The 16541-nt window shown below is 62.8% G+C and overlaps 3 protein-coding genes across 7 annotated transcripts; 2 read left to right on the top strand and 1 right to left on the bottom strand.

Moving 5' to 3' along the window:
- The first annotated feature begins 2256 nt into the window (after window positions 1-2256).
- Window positions 2257-3892, top strand: Nr2c2ap (nuclear receptor 2C2 associated protein). Its single transcript, XM_070008357.1, has 5 exons — window positions 2257-2494; window positions 3019-3109; window positions 3263-3368; window positions 3445-3512; window positions 3760-3892. The coding sequence occupies exons 1-5, from the start codon at window positions 2457-2459 to the stop codon at window positions 3880-3882; spliced, it is 426 nt and encodes a 141-aa protein (XP_069864458.1). The 5' UTR covers window positions 2257-2456; the 3' UTR covers window positions 3883-3892.
- Window positions 3893-4093: 201 nt separating this feature from the next.
- Window positions 4094-7987, bottom strand: Rfxank (regulatory factor X associated ankyrin containing protein). Of its 2 annotated transcripts, none has more exons than XM_070008352.1 (10): window positions 7904-7987; window positions 6866-6983; window positions 6557-6740; window positions 6132-6212; window positions 5958-6023; window positions 5731-5831; window positions 5476-5601; window positions 4768-4834; window positions 4521-4601; window positions 4094-4179 (listed from the first exon to the last, which is right to left on the bottom strand). In XM_070008352.1, the coding sequence occupies exons 3-10, from the start codon at window positions 6732-6734 to the stop codon at window positions 4109-4111; spliced, it is 771 nt and encodes a 256-aa protein (XP_069864453.1). In that variant the 5' UTR covers window positions 6735-6740; window positions 6866-6983; window positions 7904-7987; the 3' UTR covers window positions 4094-4108. The 2 variants fall into 2 exon arrangements, with proteins under 2 accessions (XP_069864453.1, XP_069864452.1); XM_070008351.1 differs by lacking the exon at window positions 7904-7987 and adding an exon at window positions 7322-7643.
- Window positions 7988-8146: 159 nt separating this feature from the next.
- Borcs8 (BLOC-1 related complex subunit 8) lies at window positions 8147-12611 on the top strand. Of its 4 annotated transcripts, XM_070008356.1 has the most exons (7): window positions 8147-8286; window positions 8930-9028; window positions 9188-9300; window positions 9637-9701; window positions 11218-11328; window positions 12090-12243; window positions 12390-12611. In XM_070008356.1, exons 4-6 carry the CDS (start codon window positions 9643-9645, stop codon window positions 12214-12216), a joined length of 297 nt encoding a protein of 98 aa, XP_069864457.1. In that variant the 5' UTR covers window positions 8147-8286; window positions 8930-9028; window positions 9188-9300; window positions 9637-9642; the 3' UTR covers window positions 12217-12243; window positions 12390-12611. The 4 variants fall into 4 exon arrangements, with proteins under 4 accessions (XP_069864457.1, XP_069864454.1, XP_069864455.1 ...); XM_070008353.1 differs by lacking the exon at window positions 8930-9028 and having other exon boundaries at window positions 9619-9701; XM_070008354.1 differs by lacking the exon at window positions 8930-9028 and having other exon boundaries at window positions 12390-12607.
- Window positions 12612-16541: the final 3930 nt, after the last annotated feature.

The raw sequence follows: 16541 nt of genomic DNA on the forward strand, positions 1-16541 counted from the left end.
AGCGGCTGGGGTTTGGCCTGGGGCAGACCCCCATGGGCGGCCAGGGGTGCGTCCCCAGCCCTGGGAGGAAGGGGCAGACCCGGCCATTCAGAGCCAGCCAGGACGTCTCCGGCCCCCGACGGCCGGCCCATCTGCGGGGCCACTATTCAAACAGACAGATGGCAGCCAGCCCTCTCCCACGGGACAGGGCTCCAGAGGCTCAGTGGGGCGCCAGGGGCTCCCGCCTGCAGAGGCTGAGATCTTAGGACCAAGGTTCAAATCCAGCCTGAGTGGGAAAACCAGTGAGACTCTAGTCTCCAAGGAGTCAGGGGAAAAAAAAAAGTGGAGCTGTGGTACAAATGGTGGACCTCCAGCCTTGACTGCCAAGGCTAAGGGATAGCACCCAGGCCCTGAGTTCAAGCCCCAGGACTGACTTAATAAAACAAAATGAAACAGACAAACAAACAAGTTCTTTCACCAACGGGGCCTTTGTATTTGCTGTTTCCTGAGGTGGGGAGGGGGGTGGGGGTGGGGAGGAATTAGTTAACATCCCTGTCTCTGTGCTACATGGATCTCTTTACTCTGAGCCTTTTTATTTATTTTTATTTTATTATTTATTTATTTAGTTTTGTTTTTTTGGGTCCAGTCATGGGGCCTGAACTCTGGGCCTGGGCGCTGTCCCTCAGCTCTTCAGCTCAAGGCTAGCGCTCTACCACTTGAGCCACAGCGCCACTTCTGGCTTTTTTCTTTTTGCTTATGTGGTGCTGAGGAATCAACCCAGGGCCTCATGCATGCAAGGCAAGCGCTCTACCACTGAGCCACCTTCCCAGCCCCTTATTTATTTTTTTATTAGAATTTTTTTTATTATTGTGAAGATACTGTACAGAGGTGTCTGAGCCTTTTAAAAAACAAATTGGAGCCAAGTGCTGGTGGCTGATGCCTGTAATCCCATCTACTCAGTAGGCTGAGATCTGAGGATCTCGGGTCAAAGCCTGTCTGCCCAGGAAAGTCCGTAGACTCTTATCTCCAATAAACCACTACAAAACCAGAAGTGGCGCTGTGGCTCAAGCGGTAGAGTGCTAGCCTTGAGCTGAAGAGCTGAGGGACAGCATCCAGGCCCAGAGTTCAAGCCCCACGACTGACCAAAACAAAACAAAAAAACCCAATTGGTTTTGTTGCAGGTTCTGGGGCTTGAACTCAGGGCCCCGGTACTGTCCCTGAACTTTGTTGTTCAAGACTGGTGCACTAGCACTTGAGCCACAGCTCCACTTCTGGGTTTTTGGTGGTTCATTGGAGATAAGAGTCTTGGGGCTGGGAAGGTGGCTCAGTGGTAGAGTGCTGGCCTCCCATGCATGAGATCCTGGGTTTGATTCCTCAGCACCACATAAAGAAAAGGCCAGAGGTGGCGCTGTGGCTCAAGTGGTAGAGCGCTCGCCTTGAGCTGAAGAGCTGAGGGACAGCGCCCAGGCCCAGAGTTCAGGCCCCATGATTGGACCCAAGGAAAAAACAAAAAAGAGCAGTTTTAGTTTCTAGTCTTTTTTTTAAATGCTTCTGTCTTCTTTACCTTATGTATGGTGCATTCCCCACTTTCGCGTGGAGACAGGAGGAAGGGACTGGGAGAGAACGAGGGAACAGAAGACACTGGACAAAAGGAAATGTACTCGTTACCTGACTTGTGCAAGCGTTATTCCTCAGTACATCCCCTCTATCACAGCAATGCAGTGAGTTACAGTTTAGGAGTCTGACTCTCCTGCCCGGCCGGCTTCGGGCCTGGTCCTCAGCTCCCAGTAGCTGGGATCACGGGTGTGAGGCGCCACAGCCCGGCTGTATGCAGGCCTTCTGATACCTGCCCCATCCTGGCCTCTCCCTCAGCTCTTCTTTTCTTTTCTCTTGATCCTGGGGCCTGATCTCAGGGCCTGGGCGCTGTCCCTGGGCCTCAGGCTCAAGGCTGGCGCTCTACCACTTGAACCGCAGCACCACTTCCTGCTTTTTCGGTGTCTGTGGTGCTGAGGAATCGAACCCAGGGCCTCAGGCATGCCAGGCAAGCGCTCTACCACCGAGCCACCTTCCCAGCCCCTCCGCCCCCGTGGTTTTTAATCGGGAGCGCCGGGAACCGAGCCTGGTGCTGCAGAACTAGCCTCCTCCTTCCCTAACTCGCCCGGCGCGGGCCCTTTAAGAGGCGGGCACGAAGGGAGGGAGGCTAGTCAAGCACCGCCCCCAGGGTGCGGTCACAGTGCGCACGCGCCGCGCGGCCGCGCCCACGTGCTTCCGGGCCGAGCCCCCGCGGTCCCGGTCTGTCGGCGGGAGCACTCGGCTCGCTCCGCGGTGCCTCCGGCTCTGCAGCGAGGGCCTGGCCGGGCGAGGGCGTGACTTTTCCTCCTCCTTCCCGGAGAGGAAGGCTAGGCCGCGCCGCCCGTGACCGCGGCGGCGAGCCGGCCGAGCCCGCGCTGATCCGACCCGACCCTGAGCTTCTCGAGATGACACAGTCTTTGGTTTGTCCGCACACTGTGAGCCGGTAGGCGGAGGGGCGGGGCCTCGACGGGAGGGCGGGGCCAGCGGGAGGCCTCGCTGATAGGCCCAGGCACTGCCTCCGTGGGGAGGTGTTTGGCCACGGGTAGCTTTAGCTCATTGGTGGAGGGGAGGGGGCGTGGCTAGCGGAAGGGGAGAGCCAGCCCAGTCCTAGCTGATAGGCTGAGGTGGAGCCTCAGCGATGAGTGGGCGTGGTAAGTGGCCGCTAAAACGGATAGGTGGAAGGCGGAGGGGGCGTGGCCCCCTCCGAGCTGATAGGCCTGTGTGGTGGCTACTGGTACTTTTAGCTGATAGGTGGAAGGAGGGGTTGTGGCCAGCGGGACTACTAGCTGATAGGTGGAAGGAGAAGGGGGTGTGGTTAGTGGGAGCCCTAGCTGGGTGGGGGAGGGGGGGCGTGTCCATCTGAGGGGCGGGGCCTCGAACCGGTGGGTGGTGGGGCAGACCCACCGTGAGCCTGCTGTTCCTTGCCCAGAACTGGCCCTGACCCTGACCCTGACCCTGGTCCCTTAGGGTGAGCTCCGTGCTGAATCGCAACACGCGGCAGTTTGGCAAGAAGCACCTTTTTGACCAGGAGGAGGAGACATGCTGGAACTCGGACCAGGTGAGGTTCCCCCCGGACCCCAATCCCCGGGGTGAATGACAGCCAGAGGACAGGCCACCCTCCAGGGCCTCGGGAAGCCCCGCTGGGCGCTGTCGGGGTGGTGGAGATGAGCGCTGTGTGTGAGTGACGGAGATGGGTCCCCTCTCCTTGCAGGGACCTTCCCAGTGGGTGTGGCTGGAGTTTCCGCAGCGCATCCGCGTCTCTCAGCTGCAGATCCAGTTCCAGGGAGGCTTCTCCTGTCGCCGGGGCCTCCTGGAAGGTACTGGAAGGCCCGGCCGGGAGGTGGGACGCCAGGGCCCCCACACTTGAACTGGCCCGACCCTTTGTTGCTGCAGGGTCACAGCAGGGTGCCTCCCTCCACAAGATTCTGAACTTCTATCCTGAGGACAACAACTCACTCCAGATATCCAGCCCTGCCTGCCCAATGGGTCATGCCATTGCTGCCCTGTGGGGAGGCTTTGGGTCCGCCCAGACTTCAGTGGGGACCCAGGGCAGAGGGGCCTGGAACAAGAGGTCACCCAGGCTCCACTGCGCCCCCCTGTGCAGGGAGGCGAGGATCACCTGGTCTGTCTGTCTGTCTGTGGGGGGGGGGAGGGGCTGGTGGGCAACACTCAGAGAACCACCTGTCTCCCTTAACTGCTTGTGCTCACACCTTCCCCGTGCCCACGGCTGAGGTGGACCAGCTGAAGGTGACTTTTGAGGACACCAGTGACCTTTTTGGCCGTGTGGTCATCTATCACCTGCGGGTGCTGGGGGAGAAGAAGGCATTGTAACGTGGGCACCGCCCCCCCCCATGCCCCACACGGCCTCCAGGAAGCCCTCGGGGGACACAAAGGACTCCTTCAGTTCTGCACAGAAGATTTATTGGTTCCACCTGAGAGGATCCTGGGCCACCACCTGTCCAGGAGCTGCCTTGGAAGCGCTAGGTGCCCCCACCCCTCTGCTCTGGGCCACCCCTCTGTTCCCTGAGTGTCTTGATGCCTGGGAGCGGAGCGGCCTTCACTCAGCGTCGTCAGGCCGCAGGCTGCTCTGGAAGAGTTTGAGGATATGGTTCTCGATCACCTGTTGCACTGCACATGGAGCGAGGTGTGGGGGGGGGACCAGAGTGAGGCCAAGGGGAGGCTGGAACCCCAGGTCTCCACCTCAGCCGGGGGGCGGCAGAGCCTTTGTGCGGGTCCCCACCTCTCCTCACCGCGCGAGCAGGTGGTTTTGAAAGCAAGGCTGCATCACCAAAGATAAAACCTCTTTTCACTCTAAACCATGCAGCCTGGCTGTTATTATGAAAGAAGACTTCTGCCTGTCCCAGGACAGGGCTGAGTCTGCTAACATGGACCTCCATGGGCCTCTGGGGGTCCCCTGTCCCCTGCCCCCCTCTGTGGCTGCCCATCGTGGCCCTGGCTTTGGGGCCCACCTTTCCGGTATCCCAGGGCAACGGCCAGGTCCATGGGGGTGTAGCCGGAGTCAGCCTCGGTGGTCAGGTCTGCACCGCGGGCTGTGAATCAGGGCAGGCGCTGGGGTGGGGGCGCTGGGGTGGGGCCGCCTGACTCTCGCAGCCCATCTCTTCCCCACCCTTCGGCTCCAGGCACGGGGTGGAGGGGCTCCACGTGGCTGTCCTGGCCCCCCACACCCCCAAGCCCACCCTCTCCATCCGCGCTCACCCAGCAAGGCCTCCACACACTTGACATGATTCCCACGCACGGCATACAGCAGCGGCGTCCCTCCGTTCTGTGGGAGGGGGGCACAGGGACCAGGCTCGATCTCTCCCCTCACCGGCCCACGCTCCAGAATGACACTCCAGCCAGGCGCTGGGGGCTCACACCTGCCATCCTAGCACCTCAGGAGGCTGAGATCTGAGGATCATGGTTCAAGAAGCCAACCCAGTAGGAAAGGCCTGGGGCTCTTCCTCTTATCTCCAATGAACCATCCCCCAAAACAGCCAGGAGTGAGCTGTGGCTCAAGGGGTAGAGCGCTAGCCTTGAGCAAAAAAAGCTCAGGGACAGCGCCCAGGCCCAGAGTTCAAACCCCAAGACTCACACAGACACACACTTCTGAGTAGAGACTTCATTTACCAACTTATCATGTGTGCCTTGGCTTCCAAACCTTTTCCTCCAGGAAACTCTCTCCTGACTTCTCTTGGTGACCTCTGAGCTCCTGCAGCTGCGTACGTGCCTACCATCACAGCACCATTCACTGCCTCTGAGTTACCTGTTTGCGGGTCTATCTGCAGCACACTGGGAGCTCCATGGATCAGGTGCGAGGGCAAGTCTATCTTGAGTTCACACTGTGTGTGTGTGTGTGTGTATGTGTGTGTGTGTGTGTGTGAACACTGGACCTCACACAGGCCCGGGAGCACTCTAGCCCCTCACCCAGTCAAAGATGTTGATGTCCACGTCACAGTCGAGCAGCAATGCCACGATGTCGGTGTAGCCGCCCATGCTGGCCAGGGACAGGGCGCTCTCCCGTTCCTTGGCAAGGATGTGGGGGTTGGCACCCTGGGGGTTCATGGCAGGCGGTTGGCGAAGCCTGGGGCATCCGGCCCCACACAGGCAGCTCAGCGAGCTGAGACCCCGGCCCGCCAGCCCTTGTCCCCCTCAGAATCCCCAGGGGGGGCCGTGACGCACCCACTCCAGCAAGAACCGCACGGTCTCGATCTCCCCGAAGGCGGAGGCCCAGATGAGGGGCGTGAAGCCCCGCTCGTCCGGCTTGTTGACGAGGTTGTCCCCTGGCAGGAGGAAGGGACCTCTGACGGACTGCACCTGGCCTGCTCCCTGCGCCCCCCTCCAGGCCCTCCCCCCCAGGACAGGGCGGGCGGGCCAGGGCCCCAGGTGTGTCCAGGGTGCGCGCACACCTTTCCTCAGGTGTTCCTTCAGCTGGCTCAGCTCCCCCTGTGCCGCGAGCTGGTGGATGGACAGCGCTGGAGGCCAGAGAGAGGCAGTGTCCTCACCCACGCCGCCCCCTCTCCCGCCTCAGTTTACCCCACTGCTCCTCTCAGCCCCTCCCACCTGGCTCCGGCCGCACTCACAGTCCAGTGTGGCGGGCAGGGCTGAGACCTCGTTGCCTCTCTGGCGATTGGTGAGGGTGGTGGAGTGCTTCAGGGAGCTGCCTGTGGGAAGCGAGAGGCCACAGTTCCCCTGGGGACCAGTGTCCACTCGGTACTGGGGCTTGGATGCCGTCCCTGAGCTCTTTCAGTCAAGGCTAGCACTCTACCCATGGAGCCACGGCTCTACTGTATCCGGCTTTTTGGTGGTTCACTGGAGATAAGAGTCTCACAGAATTTCTTGCCCGGGCTGGCTTTGAAGTGTGATCCTCAGATCTCAGCCTGCTGCATGGCTGGGGGGATGGGCGTGCTTTTTTCCCCCTCCCTTCATTTCTTCAGTGCACTCATTTCCTCCCATCCAGAATCCTGAGCCATAAGGACAGAGCTGACCCTAGGTCAGGACTTCCTACCCTGCAGGGAGCAGGCGCTGGCATCGGCTTCCGGATTTCCAGGCTCTGGGGTGCAGGGGAAGAGACTGAGGACCACAGTGTCAGAGCCATCATCAGCTTCATCGCCCGGGGCCTCGGGGTGCCCCTGCTCCTGGGACTGCTGGGTCAGGAGGTGGTCTGCCGGCGTGGTGGGCTCCATGGGGCGCTGATGGAAGCAGGGAGAGGCAGGGGATGGCTCTTATTAGGAAGGCACTCGGGCGCACCTGGCCTTGCACTGGAGGGGGTAACCCATGTCTGGGTGTCCGAAGTGGAAATTGGGGTGCCAGGCACCTGTAACACGCAATGCTTCAGAGCCCCGGTGTGTGTCTGTTGCCTGGGTTCAGATCTCCTCCGTGCAGCCTGTGACAGCCTGGACAGGGACTCAACCTCGCTGTGCCTCAGTCTCCACCTAAGTAAAATGAAGAAAAGGAGACCAAAGCAATTCCGTGGCTGTTTTTCTTTCCCCAGTCCAGGGGCCTGAACTCGGCCTCGGCGCTGCTGAGCTGCTTCCGCTCAAGGCTGGTGCTATACCACTCGAGCCACAGCTCCACTTCTGACTTTTTCTGTGTGTGGTGTGCCGAGGACTCGAACCCGGGGCTTCGTGCGCGCGAGGCCAGAACTCTTCCCAGCCAGGAAACCAGCACCGAGGCGCCCCGAGGTGCCTGGGGTCCCCCGGAACACGTCAGCCGCGCTCACCAAAGATGCGCTGCACCCCCACACCCCAAGTCGTTCCAGAGCTGCACTCACCGCCCACGAGCCTCCTCTGTCCCCCCACGTCGCCAGCCCGGCTCCCACAAAACTTAGGGGCGCCCAATTCACAGACTTTTCTTCTGCAATGGACAGAGTAGAGAGCTGGCAGGAGAAGGAACCCGCCGCGCCGAGGCTTCCCCTGCCGGGACGGACAGCAACTTGATACCCAGCCACTACTTCCCACCCCAAGCTCCCACACTGCGCCTGCGCAGCCCCACTCCAAACATCCTGAGCTGCCACGGTCCCTTTAAGAGTTGGGGAAGGGGCGTGGCTTCCGCTGGGTCCCCCAACCAGCACGCTTGCGCCTGCGCAGTGCCCTCCCCTTTGGCTGTCGGGGGAGTGGGCGGGCCGCCGGAAGTGCTGTGGACTGCACGGCAACCAGTCAGCTTCCTTACTATGGCTCCGCCCACAGGGATTTCCAATGGAACCAATCAGCTCCAGCTATGCGCGGGCGGGCGGGGCTTGGTCCGGGCTGACCGCACAAGCAAGTGGGCAGGACATCTGGAATTTAAAGGGATAAGGTAGCCTTGCGCCCCTTCCCCCCAACGAGGTCCCGGCTGCGATCCTGGGCTCCCCCACCGCTCGCAGGACTTGGTGGCCACCAGGAAACCAAAGGAGGGCGCTTATCCGACTCGAAATGGACAATTCGTGGCTCTGTCCTTCAGCTGGTCTGTCCCTGGAGAAAGGGGTTCAGGAGGGCAGTCCTCGCACCTCCCCGGCCTAGGCACCCCCCGTGCCTCCGGCGTCCCTGCCCGCCCCGCCCGCTCGCCCCCTCCACCCCCGCGGCTTACGGGCCCCGCGCTGTCCGGGCAGCCCGGCCGGCGGACTCCGGAACTGGGGCGAGCGACGTCCGGTTTCCGCGGGGAAGCTTTAGGCTGCTGCTCGCCCCCCGGACTTCCGGTTCCGCCAGCCGCGGTCGCTCGCCATGGAGGAGCCGGAGATGCAGCTCAAAGGGAAGAAAGGTGGGCGCCCCCCCCCCCCCCGCTTCCTGCTCCGGCCTGGGGTCTGCACCCGCCAGCCGCGCGGGCGTGAGCCGGGCGCCGCCGGCCCCCGCGTCATCCCGGCCACTCGGGAGGCTGAGCTCTGAGGATCGCGGTTCAAAGCCAGCCCGGGCAGGAACGTCCACGAGTCTCTGGTCTCCGTAAACCACCAGAAAACCGGAAGTGGCGCTGTGGCTCAGTGGTAGAGCGCTCGCCGTGAGCTGAAGAGCTGCGGGACCGCGCCCAGGCCCAGAGTTCATGGCCTATAACCCACCCCCGACGTGTGTCGGGCTGGCAATGTCGCTGAAGAGTTCAGCGTGCTGTCAGGCACATCTTGGTCCTGGTTCAATCCCCTGTACCATCAAGGGAAAAACGAAGAGGTGTCTCAGAGCCGGGAACAGCAAGTGTAAAGGCCCTGTACCCATTCGCGTAGCTATTTGAATCTGAGTTGGTTTAAATTAAAGGACATTTAAAATCTCGTTTCTCACTCTCTCTCTAGCCACATATCAGGCGCTTGTATCCACCAGTGAGGGAGGCCTCCGCCCCCAGGGTCATGCCGTGGGTGAGCAGTGTCTCTCAGGTGTCCCCCTGGGGTGAGGGATACGTGCTTTTCTCTCTCCCACAGTGGTCAGTCATGGCTGAGGCCAGCTAGGAAGAGCAGTCCTAGGTCACTGGGTAAAAGGAAGTCAAAGGATCTCACGCAGAAGTTAGAGAGAGAAAGGCTGTGAGTTCACCTTCTACATTAGTGTCCTCAATTGAGGCCCTGCTGGAGACTTCTCATCTCATCCCTGGGACTGTGGGTGACAGGGGACACTGCAGGTATGTGTCAGCTCTGGTGGGCCGTTGGCTGCGGTCTAATGCTTGTCCCTCTGTCCCCACCCAGTCACGGACAAGTTCACGGAGAGTGTCTATGTTCTGGCAAACGAACCATCCGTGGCACTGTACCGGCTGCAGGAACACGTGCGCCGCTCGCTGCCGGAGCTGGCCCAGCACAAGGTAAGCCTGCTGTGGCCTGCCCCTCCCCAGGACTCCTACAGCTGAGTGTGTGTGTGTGTGTGTGTGTGTGTGTGTGTGTGTGTGTGTGTGTGTAGAGTGTACTGACAGGTAGGGTGTACTGACAGGTAGCAGCCAGTACAAAGGCCCCCAGGTGTGGGGATTAAAGCCTTTATGGGCATGTGGGGAGAACTTGGGAGCTGCATTGAAGGGGCTGGGGCGTGGCTCAGCAGCCAAATGCTCTCCTGGTGTGACAAAGGGAGGCCCTGGATGGTTGCCATGAGGGGGACCCTCCTCTCCCTCCACCACCCCCCTTTCCAGCCACCCTCATCCCCACAGGCCGACATGCAGCGCTGGGAAGAGCAGAGCCAGGGAGCCATCTACACTGTGGAGTACGCCTGCAGGTAAGGGTCCCAGGTGACATCTCCCTGTCTGGCCTTCTGGGTGTTCAGGTGCCTGCCGAGCAAGCAGGAGGTCCTGGGTTCTATCCTCAAATAAAACCGATTGCGCTTGTGGGCACATAGGCCCAGCCAGGTGTGGGGAGCTCCGGGGGAGCCAGAGCCGCTCGAGTGGACGCAGCCCTGGTTGGGGTGACGTTTCTGGTGGAGTCTGAGCTATCTGCGCGCTGAGGTGGCAGGCCCTGGTCACCGGCAGGAAGCTGTCATCTAAGAAGAAGGCTGGGTTGGAGGTTTCCCCTTCCCCGCCCCGCAGCCCGAGTCCTGGACGTGACATTTCTGGGGTCCTCCCTCTGTAGTCTGCAGGTGGGGAGCCGAGCCATGGTGGGACTTGGGGAGAAGCCCTGAACTTAGGGGCATGCGTGCTGGGCCCTACAGGACCATCCCCCAAGCTCCGCCCCAAGGCCCTTCCCACAGGCATGCTCTGCATCCCACAGACACTGCCTTGTGCGGGTTCCAGCCCACGCCCAGCTCCTCCCACGCCCCACGCCCAGGCACGCAACCACAGGCGAGCTCTGCCTCACTAGGGCACTGCCATACACAGGCTCCGCCCTCGGCGCCGCCCACACACAAGCCACGCCCTTCCGGGTAATGTGCCTGTTCATAGCTCCTCCCCTTTGGGCACCACCCACTCGCAAGCCACGCCCCTCCCATACATAAGCTGTACTGCAGTCATGCCGGCCCCGCCCCTCGCACTGCCCCCTTGTGGGCCCCGTCCTACACAAAGCGCCAACCCGCACGCAGGGTCCGCCCACTTCCAGGCCACGCCCACAGGCAAGCCTCGCCCCTGTGGGGCCCCGCCCATGCCGCCCTTTTCTGTTTGTTTTTTTTTGAGAATTTAGCAGGCAAAACTGTATTACAAGCAACATTTTAAATCGTCATTTTTAAGCCATTGCAACTATTTAAAACATCTAAAACAAATAAAAAATGAGCCTTTTTTAGTATTTGATGTGGTTTTTATCTTCAGATTATTTTTTAAAACTCGATGTTATACTCAAAGTACAGATTATGTAGCTAAAAATGTCAAGTGAGGAAAGTGTATGCAACGTGGTCCAAGTTTTATTTCAAACTCTGATTCCAATTAGTCCTTCTAAGTATCATTCTTTAAGTTCAGAGTGGAATCCACAATGAAACGGTTTAGAAGGTTGCCTATAATGTTCACATCTATAGCTTTGAGTAAATAATTAGACCATGCTGAAAATCCCCAGGTCTGGTAAATGAGGTTTAAAGTGATCTGGACTTAGAAACACCAACTGGCAACAGTTGGCCAAGAGACCACTAGCCTCAAATATTTATATCATAAATCTTGTCTTTTTCATTGCTTCTAAAGTAAACACTGCCCCCTTGTGGGCCCCGCCCTACACAAAGCGCCAACCCGCACGCAGGGTCCGCCCACTCCCTGGCCACGCCCACAGGTAAGCCTCGCCCCTTGGGGCCCCGCCCACGCCGCCCTTTTCTGTTTCAGCGCCGTGAAGAACCTGGTGGACAGCAGCGTGTACTTCCGCAGCGTGGAGGGCCTGCTCAAGCAGGCCATCAGCATCCGGGACCACATGAACGCCTCCTCGCAGGGCCACAGGTAGCTCTGGGGCCGCCCGACCCGCGGCCGCCTCCCCCGCTCCTTTCCCTCCTTGGACGGCTCTGACTCTGCTGGGGTGATGGTCCGTGGGGATCGGGTGCTCCGCGCTCTCCTGCCTCGGTGATCCGCGGGGTGCTCTGAAGATAGGGACAGGCCTGCTCTCGGGGCAATGGGTGAACACGACCGCAGGGCACACTGGCCAGGGCAAAGGCCCCGGGGCTATGGGCCCTGGGTGGACGCGGAGGCGCTGGCGCGGGTCTTCTCCGCCCCTGGGGCCGCGGGAGGGCAAGCCGAGACCCGCCGGCCGGCCTGGGAACGAACGCTCTTCTTCTGCAGCAGCTCTTTGTGATTGTGTGTTCGCTGTGATTTAATAAAGCACGCATGCGCCACAGCCCCGTGAGCCGTTTAGAAACCAAACGCAGCCTCGCGCAGGGCGCTCACGCCTGTCATCCCAGCCACCCAGGAGGCTGAGCTCTGAGGATCGCGGTTCAAAGCCAGCCCGGGCAGCAAAGTCCAGGAGACTCTGATCTCCAATAAATCACTCAGAAGACGGGAAGTGGCGCTGTGGCTGAGGGACGGCGCCCAGGCTCAGAGTTCAAGCCCCACAACTGACGAAAAACAAAGGAGCAAAAACCGCAAAATGTGCTGGGCCAGGCCTGCGGTCTAGGCCCGGCAGAGGCGGGGGGGGGGGGGGGGGTGCGGCGGGGCGCGGAGGAGCCGGGGTCCAGAGGTTCAGGCCAGCTGCGCACATTTCATTGCAGCCCCCCGGAGCCGGCCACGCCCCCGGAGCCGGCCCCGCCCCCAGCGCCGGCCCTGGCCCCGCCCCTGGAGGCAGCCCCGCCCCCAGAGCAGGCCACGCCCCTGTCACTGGCCACGCCCTCCGGCTGAAGCACCGGGCCCTCGGCCTCCGCCCAGGTCAGTGCCTGCCTGGCCGCCCTGCGCCCACTAACCCGCCCGCACCGCCCCGCAGCACCGCCAGGGAGCTTGCCGCTAACCCGGGCCTCCTCGCTTGGGCCTCCGCGTCTCCGGTCCATCTCCCTGCCTCCCTCTGCCTCGTCCAGGCCTCCCTGCTCGCTGGGCGGCCAGCGCAGCTCCCTCGGCCCGCTGCCGGCCCCGCCCCGGCCACCGTGGTTGGCTTCAGATCAGGAGCCTGGGAGCCATCCAGAGGGCTTCTCCGAGCACTGACCCGGACAGAGACTCTCCCCTGTTGGCCTGGGAGGTGGACAGGGCACCCTGAGGGGCGGGGGGGGGGGTCGGGAGACCCTGGACACTGGAGAGCACTAAACCAGGCTCAAATCTATCGTGTGATGGCCGTCTGTGCAGCCCGGGCAGAGGAACCGCCCGGGTCGGGCCGCGAGGTGCCAGCTCCACCAAGGGCCCTGAGCCTCTCACTGTCCCCCACCCGTCTCCCCTCCCACCTCCTCCCCTCCCATCTCCCACCTCCCATCTCCCCTCCTCCCCTCCCACCTCCCACCTCCCCTCCTCACCTCCCACCTCTCCTCCCACCTCCCACCTCCCCTCCTCCCCTCCCACCTCCCCTCCTCCCCTCCCACCTCCCCTCCTCCCCTCCCACCTCCCCTCCCATCTCCCACCTCCCACCTCCCATCTCCCATCTCCCCTCCTCCCACCTCCCCTCCCACCTCCCTCCTCCCCTCCCATCTCCCACCTCACCTCCCACCTCCCTCCTCCCCTCCCATCTCCCACCTCACCTCCCACCTCCCTCCTCCCCTCCCATCTCCCACCTCACCTCCCACCTCCCACCTCCCCTCCTCCCCTCCCACCTCCCACCTCCTATCTCCCACCTCCCATCTCCCCTCCTCCCCTCCCACCTCCCCTCCTCACCTCCCACCTCCCCTCCTCCCCTCCCACCTCCCATCTCCCACCTCCCATCTCCCCTCCTCCCCTCCCACCTCCCACCTCCCCTCCCACCTCCCATCTCCCACCTCCCCTCCTACCTCCCATCTCCCCTCCTCCCCTCCCACCTCCCACCTCCCCTCCCACCTCCCCTCCCACCTCCCCACCCACCTCCCCTCCCACCTCCCATCTCCCACCTCCCACCTCCCCTCCCACCTCCCATCTCCCACCTCCCATCTCCCCTCCTCCCCTCCCACCTCCCCTCCCACCTCCCATCTCCCATCTCCCACCTCACCTCCCACCTCCCTCCTCCCCTCCCATCTCCCACCTTACCTCCCACCTCCCACCTCCCCTCCCATCTCCCACCTTACCTCCCACCTCCCTCCTCCCCTCCCATCTCCCACCTCACCTCCCACCTCCCCCCCTCCCATCTCCCATCTCCCATCTCCCACCTCCCACCTTACCTCCCACCTCTCCTCCTCCCATCTCCCACCTCACCTCCCACCTCCCATCTCACCTCCCACCTCCCACCTCCCCTCACACCTCCCATCTCCCATCTCCCACCTCCCCCCACCTCCCACCTCCTGTCCCACCTCCCTCCTCCCATCCCCCACCTCCCACCTCCCATCCCCCACCTCCCTCCTCCCTCCCACCTCCCGTCCCCACCTCCCCCACCTCCCGTCCATCCATCCATCCGTGAGCCACTCCAGCCGGCCTGCACCTGGAGCGACCACAGCGTGGGCAGTGCACTTGGGGGACAGTCCCGGACATCCCCAGCCCCCCTGTGGCCCACAGCCCCTGCCACCTGAAGGCTCAGGGGGCTCATTTGCATCTAATTTGCATGTCCTGCCACCACCAGGGGGCACACCTGACCTCCGCCCCTGTGCTTCTCATCCTCAGCAGGGACGGAGCATCCCCCTGCCCCCCCTGTCCCGGGCCAGCCCCACGTGATCCATGGACCGAGCATCCCCCTGCCCCCCCCCCGTCCCAGGCCAGCCCCAGGTGACCCCAGTCTCGGGTGTGTGTGGTACTGGGGTTCACGCCACTCTTTGGCGCGCTGTGACTTCGGCCTTGGCCGGTGCTCGCTGGGCTCTGCTCGGGCCCGGTTTTCGGGTGGGTTTGCCCGTCCTGCCGCTGGGGCCAGGGCCTGTCCCGCACCTGGCGACACCCCAGCCCTGTGTCACCTCCCCATACCGGGCCTCCGGGTGCCCCTGCTTAGCTGCCCCCGGGGCCCTGCGGGGCCACCAGGGCCCTGCGGGGCCACCGCGCCCCGGGCTGTCCCTGAGGACCCCCCACAGGCACAGGGGTGCCCCCCAGCCCTCGGGTCAGGAGGGAGGGTGGGGGCAGGAGGATGGGGGAGGGAGGATGGGGGAGGGAGGATGGGGGCGTGCGGCCCGGGTTGAGGGAGGGTCAGTTCGCACCCCTGCCACAGGCTCAGAGCGCCTGAGCCACACAGCAGCTGCAAGGCCAAGATGGAGCAGGAACTCCAGATGCTCCTGCCCGGAGCGCCCACCCTGACACCCCAGCCCCCCAGCCCCCCCCAGCCCAGAGCACCCACCCTGACACCCCAGCCCCCTCAGCCCCCCCAGCCCAGAGCACCCACCCTGATACCCCAGCCCCCTCAGCCCCCCCAGCCCAGAGCGCCCACCCTGACACCCCAGCCCCCCAGCCCCCCCAGCCCAGAGCGCCCACCCTGACACCCCAGCCCCCCAGCCCAGAGCACCCACCCTGACACCCCAGACCCCAGCCCAGAGCACCCACCCTGACACCCCAGCCCAGAGCACCCACCCTGACACCCCAGCCCCACAGTCCAGAGCACCCACCCTGACACCCCAGCCCCTCAGCCCAGAGCACCCACCCTGACACCCCAGCCCCCCAGCCCCCCCAGCCCAGAGCGCCCACCCTGACACCCCAGCCCCCCAGCCCAGAGCACCCACCCTGACACCCCAGCCCCCTCAGCCCCCCCAGCCCAGAGCGCCCACTCTGACACCCCAGCCCCCCAGCCCCCCCCAGCCCAGAGCGCCCACCCTGACACCCCAGACCCCAGCCCAGAGCACCCACCCTGACACCCCAGACCCCAGCCCAGAGCACCCACCCTGACACCCCAGCCCAGAGCACCCACCCTGACACCCCAGCCCCACAGTCCAGAGCACCCACCCTGACACCCCAGCCCCTCAGCCCAGAGCACCCACCCTGACACCCCAGCCCCTCAGCCCAGAGCACCCACCGTGACACCCCAGCCCCTCACACCCCCTCCCCCCCAGCCGGGTGCACTGCCTCTGCCCTTGTCGTGGGGGGTGGGTCTGGGGGGGAGGTGGAGGCAGGAAGATCCTGAGTTTTGGGCGGTCGGGGCCTGGATGTCGGCTTCTCCCCGTCCCCTCACAGCCCAGATCCGGGCCCTGTGCCCTGCCCTGCCCTCTGCCCTCACCAGCGGGGGTGGGAGGGGGTGGGGGGAGTGGGGCAGGGGTGCGGCCAGCGCCTCCCGGCCCTGCCCACGCTGCCGCCCCGCCGCCCCAGCTGCCGCCCGGCCTCACGTAACCCGAGCCCCACTGTTGCATCAGAGCGGGCGGGCAGGCCGGTAAACAGAGCGGCCCCGGGGGCCCAGGCTCCCCAGCCGCCTCTCCCCCCCCCTCCCGCCGGTGTCCTTGGGACATCCGGGGACGTGCCAGCGAGCCGTTTGGGGCGGTGGACTCCCCTATTTCTCCGGGGTGGGGGGGCGTCCCCGCCTGGGGTCCCCAATAACCTGGCATCTGCCACATGCTTCCTCACCAGAGTCCAGCAAGTCCCTGCACCCTGGAGGTGTGGACGCCAGGCTGTGGCCAGCCCGCCTGGCCAGCCCTGTCCCCGCCGGGCTGGGCCCCAGTCCATGCCTCTCCCTCTGGAAAGCTCAGTGGCCAACCAACTCCTATTCATACTCAAGAGCCCAGCACAAATGTCCCAAACTACGGAAAGAAGCCCTCCCCAGCCTTCCTTCCCAATCCTGGCCTGCGTGTGTGTGTGTGTGTGTGTGTGTATCTTGTGTGTGTATCCTGTGTGTGTATCATGTGTGTATCCTGTGTATGTGTGTATCCTGGGTGTGTACATGTGTAGTGTGTGTGTGTGTGTATCCTGTGTGTGTATCCTGGGTGTGTATGTGTATCATGTGTGTGTATCGTGTGTGTGTATATGTGTATTGTGTGTGTATCCTGTGTATGTGTATCCTGGGTGTGTATATGTGTATTGTGTGTGTGTATCCTGTGTGTTATCCTGTGTGTGTATCGTGTGTGTATCCTGTGTGTTATGTGTGTATGTGTATATCGTGTGTATATCCTGTGTGTGCATATGTGTATTGTGTGTGTATCCTGTGTGTGTGTATCCTG

Source organism: Dipodomys merriami, unplaced genomic scaffold (assembly GCF_024711535.1).
Source record: "Dipodomys merriami isolate MVZ:Mamm:240054 unplaced genomic scaffold, mDipMer1.0.p SCAF_70, whole genome shotgun sequence".
Taxonomy (NCBI): domain Eukaryota; kingdom Metazoa; phylum Chordata; class Mammalia; order Rodentia; family Heteromyidae; genus Dipodomys; species Dipodomys merriami.